At 35.9% G+C, this 14,087-nt stretch overlaps 1 protein-coding gene and 1 long non-coding RNA gene across 22 annotated transcripts; one reads left to right on the top strand and one right to left on the bottom strand.

Annotated features, from left to right (window-relative positions):
- The first annotated feature begins 363 nt into the window (after positions 1-363).
- LOC126754617 (embryonic polarity protein dorsal-like) lies at positions 364-3,592 on the top strand. 19 transcript variants are annotated; one of them, XM_050466801.1, is made up of 2 exons: positions 364-2,204; positions 2,781-3,592. In XM_050466801.1, exons 1-2 carry the CDS (start codon positions 588-590, stop codon positions 3,486-3,488), a joined length of 2,325 nt encoding a protein of 774 aa, XP_050322758.1. In that variant the 5' UTR covers positions 364-587; the 3' UTR covers positions 3,489-3,592. The 19 variants fall into 19 exon arrangements, with proteins under 19 accessions (XP_050322758.1, XP_050322757.1, XP_050322755.1 ...); XM_050466800.1 differs by having other exon boundaries at positions 365-2,294; XM_050466798.1 differs by having other exon boundaries at positions 366-2,384.
- Positions 3,571-9,847, bottom strand: LOC126754994 (uncharacterized). 3 transcript variants are annotated; one of them, XR_007666440.1, is made up of 4 exons: positions 4,797-9,826; positions 4,283-4,710; positions 3,927-4,062; positions 3,571-3,830 (listed from the first exon to the last, which is right to left on the bottom strand). It is a non-coding gene; the product is annotated as an uncharacterized LOC126754994 (long non-coding RNA). The 3 variants fall into 3 exon arrangements; XR_007666438.1 differs by having other exon boundaries at positions 3,927-4,710; positions 4,797-9,827; XR_007666439.1 differs by lacking the exons at positions 3,927-4,062; positions 4,283-4,710 and having other exon boundaries at positions 4,797-9,847.
- Between the last annotated feature and the right edge of the window lie 4,240 nt (positions 9,848-14,087).

The raw sequence follows: 14,087 nt of genomic DNA, 5'->3' as shown, positions 1-14,087 counted from the left end.
ATAATATGTTTACAAATTTTTCGATAAATAAATTTAAAAGTTGTCTTAGAAAAAACTCTGAAAAATTCGTTTTTTCGGCCTTCTAACTGTATATAACCTCTTAAAGAATAAACCGATTTATTATTCTTAGATCCACACTCAGTGGTTAACAATTAATAAATGAAGAGCTTACGGTCACAATGAAACGCAGGAAAGTTTGCATGCTTTCAAAGCAACAACGGAACAACCCTCCTAAAAGAGCTGGAACCACAGATTATCTGCCTGCTAACCTCATCAATAAGTATTACACCACAATTGTATATATCCCATGGATACGGATTAAGTTAGAACAACATTGTTTTTTGACATTGATGTCTGATACCTTGAGCCAATATGGCATCCTTCCGCGAATCGCGCTAAATAACGCCAAAACGTCCTAATCGTTCGCATATACCTTTTGTATATGGTAAAGAGTGCAGTCACAAGTTGTTAAATAAAATCAAGTATAACATAGAGAAAAATAGACGTATTAAAACGCTGTGTTTATAGAAAAATTATTTCTACAATAATTTTATTCTCTAACGTAAGTAAGTAAAGTCAGAAGAAAAATGGATTCAGATATCTATATGAATCAGCTCAACGACAACAACGAAAAACCAAAGCCAAAGCGAACACGAAAACCGGTAGCGATTAAAAAACAGCTAGCTGAGCCGAATATAAAATATAAAAACGCTTATGTCAAAATTGTAGAGCAGCCGGCAAGTAAAGCTGTGAGATTCCGCTATGAGTGCGAAGGACGTACGGCCGGGTCCATACCGGGTGTAAATTCGACGCCGGCATTGCGAACATATCCTACAATCGAAATTGTTGGCTACAAAGGTCCTTCGGTGTGTGTCGTGTCTTGTGTGTCCACGGATCACCCATATAGACCACACCCTCATACTTTGGTAGGTAAGGAGGGTTGCAAAAGTGGTGTGTACACGTGTAGTGTAAACGAGGTTACTATGCGTGCCGAGCTCTATAACCTGGGTATACAGTGTGTTAAGAAAAAAGACATTGAAGCCTCACTGAAGATGCGTGAAGAAGTACGCGTTGATCCATTCAAAACTGGCTTTTCACATGCAACGCAACCGTGTAGTATAGATATCAACTCGGTGCGCTTGTGTTTCCAAGTTTTTATCAAAGGCGAAACTGGACATTTCACTGTGCCATTGAAGCCCGTCGTCACCGATCCCATCTATGATAAGAAGTCGAAGGCAGACCTCATTATTCGTGAGATGTGCAGTTCGGGAACGGTGCTGGGCAACACGACAATCATGTTGCTCTGCGAGAAGGTGACGAAGGAAGACATAGCGGTGCGTTTTTTCGAGGAGAAAAATGGTGCTGTGGTTTGGCAAGCTTATGGCGAGTTTGATCCCTCCAGTGTGCACAAACAAACCGCAATTACATTGAGAACTCCACAATATCACAACACCGATATTGAAGAGCCCGTGCCGGTATTCGTGCAACTACAAAGACCTTCCGATGGTGCCGTCGGTGAGCCTTGGCAATTCAAATATGAACCAGTCAAAAAGTCACGGTTAAGACGTAAATGTAGACTAAACGATCTTACTATGACCTCACTTAAAGTTAGTGAGAACCAGACGGTTACCAATAAACCGATACAAAATAACATTACCCTTGTTGCCACACAAGCAAATTTGGATAAGTTCTTCGTATCTGGTGAGATGACACCATCGCCAGAACCAATGTCACCGTCGTCATCAACCAGCAAGAGTGATACGTCGACAACAACTTCGCCTTACGGCAAGGTCACGGAGGTGATTAACCTGGAAAATGGTACGGTGGACGTCCAAGAAACTCTCAATGTTGAGATATTTCCAACGACACTGGAAATTCATGAGGAGAGTAAAGTTTATAAGGGTAACCGAAAGTCTCTATTTCCAAAACTTAAAACCATTCAAGACCAGCAACAACAAGCTAATTTGGATGAGCTGTTGCAGCAACCGAATCAGGCCCAAATACAGCAACAACAATCACAAGGACACCAATTGCCGCAACCAGAACAACAACCACAATTACAACAACATCAATCTATTTCGCCGCAGTTGCAAGTTCAGCAAGAACAACAATATCCACCGCCGCCACAATTGCAACAACCAATTATTCCGCCACAACAACCACTCCATCCTCAGCAAGAACAACAACATCCACCACCGCTACGAGTGCAACAACCAATTATTCCACAGCAACAGCAGCAGCCGCAACAACCACTCCATCCTCAGCAAGAACAACAACATCCACCACCGCTACGAGTGCAACAACCAATTATTCCGCAGCAACAGCATCAGCCACAACAACCACTCCATCCTCAGCAAGAACAACAACATCCACCACCGCTACGAGTGCAACAACCAATTATTCCACAGCAACAGCAGCAGCCGCAACAACCACTCCATCCTCAGCAAGAACAACAACATCCACCACCGCTACAACTGCAACAACCAATTCTTCCGCAGCAACAGCAGCAGCCGCAACAACCACTCCATCCTCAGCAAGAACAACAACATCCACCACCGCTACAACTGCAACAACCAATTATTCCGCAGCAACAGCAGCAGCCGCAACAACCACTCCATCCTCAGCAAGAACAACAACATCCACCACCGCTACGAGTGCAACAACCAATTCTTCCGCAGCAACAGCAGCAGCCGCAACAACCACTCCATCCTCAGCAAGAACAACAACATCCACCACCGCTACGAGTGCAACAACCAATTCTTCCTCAGCAACAGCAGCAGCCGCAACAACCACTCCATCCTCAGCAAGAACAACAACATCCACCACCGCTACGAGTGCAACAACCAATTCTTCCTCAGCAACAGCAGCAGCCGCAACAACCACTCTATCCTCAGCCACTTCAGATGCCGTACCAGCAACAAGGGGTTCCCCAACAACCGCAAACGGAGCTGCAGCAACAACAACAATGGCGTTTGATGCAGCAACTGCAACAACTATTTCTTGGTGACACGAACAGGGAAGAGAAACTCACCAGCATTTTGGCTTTAGCTGTTGCAGCGCTGAGCAATAATCCCCTCAACGTGCAACATTTCCTTAATGCCACTGCAAGCGCCATGTCACAGAATGGTCAGCATAATTCCGTTCAAAGCAGTACACAGCAACAGCCGCTGCAGCCGTCTCCGCCGCCTCAACAACAAAATCCATTTGTACCGCCTCATCAGCAACAACAATTAATAGCGCCTCAACAACGGCAACCATCACAACAACAAAACGATTTATCTCAATCACAATTCCAACAACAATCTAACGTCGCCACTAGTAGCAACGAAGAACCTTTGGTGGGCGAGGCCGCTGCCAAGAATAACAGTGATTCCGAGACGCGTATAGAGACTTCCTCCATAAGCCAATTGCTGAATTTGGATAGTGATCAATTGGTACAGATCTGCGATGACACACTACTCGATCACACCATCACTGACGACTTCTAATTGGCGCCTTTAACCTTCTCAGTCTAGATGTTCATCTTTATGAGTTTCTCTTATGTTGAAAATATAATACAAAACAATAATATTAAAGTAAAACCCAATAATAATTTTTTTTATTCGAGTTCCTCGTCTGGGATGAAATGCATATTTCCTTAATTGCTTTATGATTTAGCTTGAAGTTCGTAAACTTCGGCAGCTCTTCCGCAATGACGGCACCACCATCTTGTCTCGACCTGCTCTTTCACATACTTGATGCTTGATGATTTGTAATGTTTTGGCAACTGCTGTTGTACCCGATGAGCATAAAATGGCAAAAGTTTGATTGTATCCTCCAATATAGCATGCCTAGAAGTAAGAGAATTGTTAGGTTTTCAATCAGTGGTTCTTTCGGTGTTGAATAATTCTTCAATATCATGTGTAAATGTTGCTTAGAAAACATACCTTTCGATTTCCTGGTAATTATTCAATTATCTATGTATATACGTAAGGGTTCTTTGTTTTATAAATGATCAGGATTACGAGACATGTCGAATTCTGGCTGATTAATTGTCCGTCAGTCTGTCCGTGCAAGCGATAACTGAAGATACATTGAGAAAACTTGATACGTATGCTTTGGCACTCTGAGGAATTTACGGAGAAGTTGAATCGGCATGTTCCCAAGCTCAAAAAAACTCCGTTAAACGATAAACATAACGAGCTTTAAGCCAGGATACAAAAATTCGGTACAAGACATTGAAATGTGGATGGTCTTTGAAGTTTAAACCTTTTTAAATGTTATATATGTAGACCAAACTTACTGAGGACAAGTTCTTCTTGCTCTTCTCCAAATTGTGGAATGGTTCATCCATTCTTATTTAGTGGTTATGTGGAAACCTACTAAGAGTGTGGTCACCGGGTCGAAGACGTTAAGAGCATTAAATTTCATAGCCGTAATAGTTCAGGAGGGCTCCATTACAAAAGTTTATATTTCTGCCACAGTGGTTAGTCCACTACAGTAATCCTATTCCTGCGTGAGACTATATAAAAGTAACCGCACCCGTTCTATCACTCTCGGTTTAACCAAATCTCTGTGAGAAAGCTAGAATACTTTGGATAGTCTAGTAATTTGTTGCTGGAAGTCCCATCGATCATCAGGTGTACTACAAGGTTGGCAGTTGTATTTATATATGTACATAAAGATATATGTTTTCAAAGTTCCTTGGTGAAACACGGGACTCCAGTTGTACTATGTTTTAAATGAAATTTTTAATACGCTTTGACCATAGTAAAATGAACTAGCCGAATCAATGCGGCAAAATGCGAGAAACTCACGTAAATTTATGTTTGGAACCAGTCGATTTCAGTAGATCGTACACAGCTGGTAACTTCAGCAGCTGATTACTTAAGGTATATAAGTTCGTTTCCAACTCCTTTGTTGCCTGCTCGACCTTTGCATAGTCCTGCCCATCGAAAAATATATACCGTGGCTGTGTTGTTTCGAAAAGACTTGTTAAGAAAAGACAGCTTTAATTCTAAATAATAATAATTTTCAATTTTATTTTATATTTTCTTATTTTAATTTAGCGTTACACACATACATTTTGATCATTCCGTTTTTCGTTCGTTTTTCGTTCGTTTTTCATACGTTTCTAGCCCATTACAGGAATAACTTCACTATTAATACCAACGTGTAACTGTTTTTACAACAAATTCTCTTTATTTATTATTATTTATTTTGTATGCACATAATATAAACATTGTTAATTAGAATTCTGCTTCACTTGGTTCACTTGTCTTTTACATTATTTCGGTACTCTTTTGTCTCCTATGCACTCTCGTATGTACATACACACACCCAAATGCATGCATGCACATATGTATGTGTATGCGCATAAGTTATGTTAATAGTACAAATATCCTCATTATGTATGTGATTTTGTTTTTGCTTAAATTATTTTCATTTATTTATTGGTGAACAGCAAACTTGAGAGTTTCTGCAGAATTCTTTTGTCTTGTGCCGGTCTGTGATTTCAAAGATTTGTGTAGTGTGAGAACTTCGCGTGAGATGAAACAACGGTGCAACATGTGGTTCATTTAAGTGACTTATGTATATACTTTACATAATTATTCATTTATATATTTTTAGTTAGTTGGTTAGTTAGTTGGTAAGTGTGTATGTATGTATTCATTGATGTTGCATGTGCTTAGTTACTTGACTTGTGTGTGTGAATGCAGGAGGAAGACTTCAAATATGAAATTTATACAAAAGTACATACATACATACACATAAAATCGTTTGTGAGCTTTATTTCACAATAGAAAATATACAAATAGATATATTTATATTCTTCATTTTTTATATTAATTATTTTTTTTTGTTATTTTATTGAACTGTTCAATTGCATGTATCCATTACGAGCCAAATGCTTACAGACTCATTACAACTCCGCTTCTGTCAAATTTGTTGCTTTTTTGCCTTTTTTTTTGCTATTTCTTTTCTACGATTTTGATTTTTCATACCGCTTTATACATACTTATTATTTTTCAATTACTATTAGAGAATGGGCTGCTTTACATTAGTCACCGTAGTGGAGGTCTGCGCAATTCTAATTGGAATTTCTTTCTTTTTTCTTTCGTGAACATTAAGTTATAGTATATACCTATATAAAGGTTTGCTGTTAACAGTTAGTTTGTTGGTTTTGTTTTTGTTTTTTTTTTCCTTCACAGAAAATTAAAATTCTTATAAGAACTTGATTTTGAGCGGTAAGTTTGTATGGCAGCTACATGCTATAGTAAACCGATCTGAACAATTTCTTCGGAGATTACATTACTGCCTTTGGGAATAATTCATGCCAAATTTCATGAAGATATCTCTATATATATAAAAGTTTCCCATATAAGAACTTGATTTTAAACCGTAACTTTGTATGGCAACTATATGTTATAGTAGTCCGATCAGCGCGATTTCTTCGGAGGTTGTAGTGTTAGCTGGAACAATAATCTACGCCAAATTTCGTTTGGATATCAAAACAAATTAAAAAGTTTTCCATACAAGGACTGCGTTTCCACCGACCAGTTTGTATGGCAGCTATATGCTATAGTGGTCCGATCAGAATATTTTCTTTATAGATTATATCGTTGCCTTGGGCAATAGCACATATACAATTTTGTGATGATAACTCGTCAAATGAAAAAGCTTACCATACAAGAACTTGATTCTGGTCGTTAAATTTGTATGGCAGCTATATGATATATTTGTCTGATATCGGCAGTTTCGACAAATGAGCAGCTTCTAGAGAAGAAAAGCATGTGTGCAAAATTTCAGAACGATATCTTCGAAACGATAACTACTGCGCATATACATATGTATACAGATAGACATAAGGACTTGACCAAATCGACTCAGCTCGTTACGCTGGTCATTACTGGTCTCTACTTTTATGAAGTTCGAGGAAGCAGATTTTATTATTGCATCTGATTTCAACGACTTAAGGGAAATTCACACAAAATTCCAAACCTTTAATGGTACGCAGTTGGTGTTTTACGAAAACGTCAAGCTTAAAGCTGGTGACATGAATTACCGATCTCGCATGCTAGACTTACTATATATACATATAGCCGATTGACGTTTGCTTTGCGTATACTTTATTAAGAAGGTTTTCGACTACAAATCAGTATCTTATAGATAGCCTATGGACCGCATTTGTGTAGAACTATTGAAGGTGTGAGGTGTCACACGTCACTTGTGAAGCCGTGATTGAGAAATCTCGCGCTAGTTGGCAGCAGCCTCAAACTAATAAGGGTTTACTTAAGTAGCAGTAAAAATAAAAACCCTATTTGTATGCTTTATTATAAAAAACTCTTGAACTTGTACTAAACCTGCCGCCTATAGATCTCTTCGCTGAAAACTGCGCAGCAAAATCGGCGGGACGACTACTGGCTGCAGGAAAATTTACATATAGAACTAGTTTCGAGCAAAGCTCGGTGGGTAATGGCAGTTGGGCAAACACCGAATATATGACCACACTTTTCAACTGGGAAAGAAGGTTCAAAGTAAACATAGAAAAAGATGGCTGGCGTAAAGGTATGTTAACAACCCACAACTCTCTAAACATCTACATGGATGGCTCGAAAGTGAACAATAGAGTTGTTGCGGGAATATATTGTCCGCAGTATATTTCAAGCTGAGGTCTTTGCTATTGTGAAAGTCGCGAAGCTGGCCTCTAATGAACCAGCAGGCAATTTAAAAGTTTCAGAGTCAACATCTACGAAGACAGCCAAGCAGCAATCAAAAAAGCAACCACGTATCGCATATCGGCCAGAAGTGTCGTGGGAAGCAGGGCAGCAGTGGAAAGTGTTGCTAGAAGTAAGCAACTTCAGTTCTACTGGATGCCAGGCCACAAAGGCATCGATGGCAATGAAATAGTGACTGAGATTGGCAAGAAAGGAAAGGCTAACATCCGAAAAAACCTGATCAACATTAAGAGACCCATGCATTGTCTATACGATAATCTCGACAGAATGGTGCACGGCTAACAACCGAAAACGTGAACAACATTGGGAAACCCGAAAACGGTAGATCTGAAATACATATAATTACTATTGACACTCGATAGAAGAGATTGTAGGAACATGATGGGAATACTAACTGGTCTGGTGGGGACGCGCGCCCGCAGAATGGGGCTGACAGATCAAGAAGACTGCAGGACATGTCTAAAGCGACGCAACAGGCAAACAATGGAGCAACTCTTGGGCACTTGTCCCGCATTGGTAAGACTTCGATGTAAGCATCTGCGGTCCCCATGGTATGAGACACTGGTGGAGGTATCGATGGTGAGGCCGCAGAGTCTGCTAAAACTCGCGTCAAGTGCTGGAATCCTAAAGGATGACTACACCTCTTGGACCTATCAACTAAACTACAACTGGTATTGCAAAGGACCAAAACTGGTCTATGCCTACCAGATTAACCCCATGTAACTTAAAGTAGAGCTGTTAAAGCTTCACCTAAACAAAATTTTTTGCGATTTATTAAATTGCTAAGATTTCAACCACATACAGATCTGACATTTAGCAGCATTTTAGAATATCGTCTAGAGAAAGTCACGCTGCTTTTTCTTTAACCGACAGCAAACGATATTTGACAATCTAATATAATTAATAAGCAGACATTATCAAATTGTTATAGCAGTGTTTTATATTATTTTGCTCCGGCGGATATGTACCTACTTCTTTCATGTTTATGTGGGCGTGTGTTTAGTTTCGGCATGAATTTCGGTAAAAAAGTATATCTAAATGCCAATGTTTTGCTATTTTCTTCTACTTTTTCATGGCTTAGCGAAACGAGCTTTTAGTGTCTGCTTTTTAAAATATGCAATTTGGCTTTTTCACCAAGTTGTAAAGTAGTTAAACTGCTTTTTTTTTCTTTCCCTGTTTCGACATACGAGTTTAGCAGTCGATTTCCATAGCGTTTGCGGTATTTGCAATTGTTCAAGACAACATTCTCATATTTATATTATTTACTACACATCAATATACCGTAATTATTTGGAGTATATCGTCACATAAAATGCAAAATAACGTAACATCACTTTTCATAAGTTTACAGGCGAAGGAAAAGCGTTATAATAGGAACCACTTATATTGAAACAAAATTTGAGTTTTGGTTATATATTGGTCAGCATATACTCATAATGAAACAAAATCTGAGTTTTGCTTATAAAATGGTTATATATTGGTTATTTTATCTGACGGGGATTTTCGATTTATTACGATGTTATGTTGTTTTTCATTTTAGGTGACGATATATAGAGCTTAAAGCTGTTTTGCTCATTGGTGCGTCTTCTTGCTGTGACAATTGTTTTTTTTGTGACACTTTCATACTTGTAAGTTCCTAACAATTATAGTTAAAATGTACTTTTTTTATTTTCAATAATAATAATTATTATTTTCTCTGTTCATGTCGCTTTTAGTGTTTTCATTAGTGTTCAGTTCTTATTTTGCAACCAAAACAATTTGAATTTGAATATTTTTACAATTAAAACAAACCCATTAAAATCTCGACTTAGTTAATTTATAAAACAGTTAGTTTTCATTTTCATGTGTGCTACATTCATATCTTTACTTATTCGCCTAATTTTTTTAATTTATTTTTTTCATTTTATTTGTATTATTTTACACTTAACTAATAGTTATTACTACACATTTTTCTAATTTCAAAATAGTTTGAAAGTAATATTTACATGGTTTGGACATACATATACGTAACTTAATTATTTTTATATATTTTTCTATTATTATTTTTTATTTCTTGTTTTTATTTTTATTTTTAGTTTTGGTTTTATTTTTATATTTTTATTTCTGATTTTTTTTTTTTTTTAATTTTTTTTTTTATTATTTTATTTTTTTTTTTTTTTATTTTTTTTTTTTTTTATTTTATTTTTTTTATTTATTTTTTTTTTATTTTCATTTTTTTTCTTTTATTATTTTATTTTTATTTTTAATTTTTATTTATTTTTTTTTTCATACAGCAAATCTTCTGCATAATTGACGAATCAAATTAATATACTTTGTTATTGTAGTTTCCAAAAGTAATTTGAAAACATGTATAAAATTATGTTTGAGCTGGATCAAATCAGATTTTCAATGTGTCATTAGCCACAAATGGCCCATAATTACCACAACCTATTTGCTAATTATAAAATAATTTATTTGTTTGCAGTTTCTCATTTCGCTTGTGACATTTTTAAACCGAAATAATTTACTTCAGTGAAATCATAATGACACAACTGTGCTTCTTTCAAGCCATTATAGACAACTAACGAATTGTTCACATAAAAGTTAAAAAATGCTAATTAACTCAATTCGGAGAGCCTTAAACAAGATAAATAATTAACGATTGTTGACATAAAACTTCATGTTAAAATGTTAATTAACTCAATTGAGAGAGCCTTAATCTAAACTATTAACAAGTCGCGAAAAGGAAAAATATGCTAATTGACTCAATTAAGGGGTGACTATGCGAACATAATTTAACAGCTATTTTATGTACTTATTCTAGGCAACTAACGAACTGTTCACATAAAAGTAAAAAATATGTTAATTAATCAATTAGGAGAGCTTTAATCTAGACTATTAACAAATTTTTCGCGAAAAGGTAAAATATGCTAATTGACACAATTAAGAGGTGACATAATGGGCACATATTGTAACAGGTATCTTATACATTTAATCTAGACAATAAATAAATTTTTGCCATAAAGTTAAAAAGTGCTAATCTAGACAATTAACAAATTGTTCACGAGAAAGGTAAAAACGCTAATTAACTCAATTAAGTTAGGAGAAACTGTATAGCCTCGAACAAGATGACTATATGAATATAGGAACTGTTACATAATTTAACACGTGTTTCATAGTCTTAATCTAGACTATTAAGAAGTTGCTTAAGAATGGTTAAAACCTTAATTAACTCAATTAAAACAGCAAAAATTGTATCGCCTCTGACCAGCTGACTATAGGAACATAATGTAACGGGTATTTTATAAATATAATCTAGACAATTAATTAATATTATAATAATAATTTGGCCTAAAGGTAAAAAAAGTTTCAAATAAAAGTAAAAAAAAATGCTAATTAACTCCATTAAGCGTTGCCTACCGAAAAAATAACAATTAATTTTATTTATTCAGTCACATTGTGGACTCAGCAAATGGGAAATGGCTTTAAATTGAAAACAAACGTAAACTTTTTATGTCTGTACTCGCTGAGAGAACAGAAAAAAGAGGTTTTCGCAATTTACAAGATAGTGGATCGATTTTTTCTTTCTATAAAATCGCATATGTGGCAAATGTGCTATGGATCATTCCTAAAGAAGTTTTCTTAAGAAACTATGTTGGGTTAGCAGAGCTGCTTACAGGCCTTGAGTTCGCTGACATCGAACACTTACACAGCTTCCGCCAGGATGGGAACGAACAGGGGCTTACCTGTCTTCATGCATACATGCGCTGGATTTATGGGGCTCGCGCGAGTTCGGCAAGCATTGTTTAGAAAACAGCATTGGTGAGGTTGCCAAAGCCTTCTGGGCCAGAGTGGAACGTAAAAGGATCATTGAACTGCTAGCTCTTAGCAAGGCTTACATCACCGCAATAAGAGGCGTCCTAACACGCGGTGAGGCTAAAGATTTTGGAGGACGCAACTTGGCAAAGTTGCCACGAGAAAGATGTGGTGGACACATCTAGACACCTTCTCCACCACTGTCCAGCTTTCGCCAGACTAAGGTCGAAGGATCGCGAAGGCTATACTTTTTACGAACTCAGCGAATTGGCTGGAACTGATGTAAGCCGCCTCAATATATTGTGGCAGGCTTCAGGCGTTTTGTCGATATATTTTGATACAAAATACAAAGTTCTCAGCAGCGTTTCGGTGTACTCTATCTGTGAATTCGAGGCATTCATAACAACAAACACGATATATTCTCATATTATTTAGGCTTCGAAGCGCTTAAATCTGTTGGAGGTGAATCAAGTTCTCTCAGAAAGCTTTCAAGTAGCGGCAATATGAAATTCGTAAACTTTTTTTGAGAGACCTTGTTGCGTGCTATTTGCTATTCATATAATATTTTTTGGTATAAATAAGTTTTAGTTTTTTTAACGTCCGTCTAAACTCCTCGGCGGGAAGCACAAATTCGTATTTTGTGTAGTGAAAATTTGAGCTCTCTTGATACGCAAGTTTCTGTAACTTTTCTTCTACATAAGCTATAATGTTGGCTGAAAATTAATACTAAAAAAACATAATTCCAACCATAATCTGTGCCACATGATTTTGGTTTAAAAATGTCACATGCGTGTAAGTTCATTATATTCATTATGTATGGGCGTTTTGCTAAATTAATCACACTTATTCTCACGCTTAATACATAAATTTAGTATTAACACTTATATTCAAGTCTTCAACAATCTAGTTATTATTATAAATACGTAGTTATTACACTTACAATGCCTCGGTTGCTAGAAAAAACCCTGTATGCACGAGTAACTACTTCCGCGCTTTGATATACAACAACATCCACACATTTAACCCTCCACGCACGGCACAATGGAACGCAACTCGCATTGACTTGCAGCGTCTTGCGATCCGCACTTCCCACAATTTATATGCGCTCTCCTGGCTACACTTATGTATATATGTATGTATATTAGCTTAGATGTATATAATTCCATTGTACATATATATATTTGTTTTTATACCACATATTTACTCTTTTACATAACTTTACATGTGTTTTTACTCACATTTCCAACATAACATGTTTGTATATACTTTCAAGATGTTACTGTTATTTATTTTTTCGATTTTTTCAATATTTCTTGAAGCTTATTACAACCAACGCTAATGTCGAAACGCTTATATTTGCGCTTCTCAATCAAGCAAATTAAGTTTATAAATATATTTTAGTATAATAAAAAAATAGAAATTAACTGTAAATGTTTATGTACATAGCAGGAGGTAAACGAATTGAAAGTGAAAATAAAAAATTAATGCGAAAAGCAATTGAAAACTGGAGTGAATTTTGGATAACTAAACGAGATTTGGCTATAAATCTCAAATCTTGGCGCTCGCTAAGGGATTTCGCTATGTAGAATTCATTTTATGCTTCGAACTGCCGGCATTACGTGCGATTCGGGAGTGGGCACACACAGGAGTACACAAGAATTACATGATTTTGAGTGTAAGTAAACTACAGTTAGCTGTTGTATTGAGGGTCTTGAGTTGTAGTGTTCATACTATGTTTTAATGCTTTTGCAGTATTTAAATTTATACTTTAAAATTTTTGGTTCTAAATTTATTTTTTATTATTTTTTATTCTGACATTTAGTTGTTTTTTTCGTTTATTTACTTTTTTTTTACAATTTTGTGTGTTCCTTGTGTGTGTGCTTGAAACCAATATTTTGACTTTTATGTTCATAGTAATGTGATTGGTAAAGCTGATGGTTATTGCATGTTTATGAATTTTTCGTTTTACTTTTTCATTTTCGAAGTAAGTGATTGAGCTCTTTGGAAATTTCGTACTAAGTTAAGGTTTGTATATAGATTATCATACTATGCTAAATAACTAGGTTCACTTAGGTGTATACTACATAAGTCAAAAATGTTTAGTTTTGAAAAAAAAATATAATAAAAATATTTAATTTTGAATACTGAAAGCTTGGAATTTTAGCGAATTTGGTGTTTGAAAAAAATCATAAAAATATTTAATTTTTTTAATTTAAAAAATATTATATAGATACATATAAGTATAGAGGTATGAGTTGCTCTATATAATAAGTATGGAATTCGTATAATAAAATCTGTTTTATTTATAACAACTACACGACAGTTATATTCGAACTTTTGTTGGTAAAAAAGTTAAAAAAGAAATGAAAAATAAATAGCGCAGCCATTAGTACCCCTACACTGGTTTTCAACTCCACTCAGTTGAATTGAACTTCAGATCAACCCAACTCGTTTTTGGTCTTACGAAGTTCAACTATTTTTCGTCGAAATTTCATTGGTTTTCTTAGAAAGTGAAATTTAAACAGATAACAGTTGTAACGGGGTGATCCAAGTATAGATACTTTTTCAATATCC

Source organism: Bactrocera neohumeralis, chromosome 2 (genome assembly GCF_024586455.1).
Source record: "Bactrocera neohumeralis isolate Rockhampton chromosome 2, APGP_CSIRO_Bneo_wtdbg2-racon-allhic-juicebox.fasta_v2, whole genome shotgun sequence".
In the NCBI taxonomy this organism is placed as follows: domain Eukaryota; kingdom Metazoa; phylum Arthropoda; class Insecta; order Diptera; family Tephritidae; genus Bactrocera; species Bactrocera neohumeralis.
The sequence above is the reverse complement of the archived record's forward strand: the minus strand, read 5'-3'. Positions and strand labels throughout refer to the sequence as shown.

Coding starts and splice junctions, on each gene's coding strand:
- LOC126754617 (XM_050466725.1), top strand. CDS start 588: ATGGATTCAGATATCTATATGAATCAGCTCAACGACAACAACGAAAAA.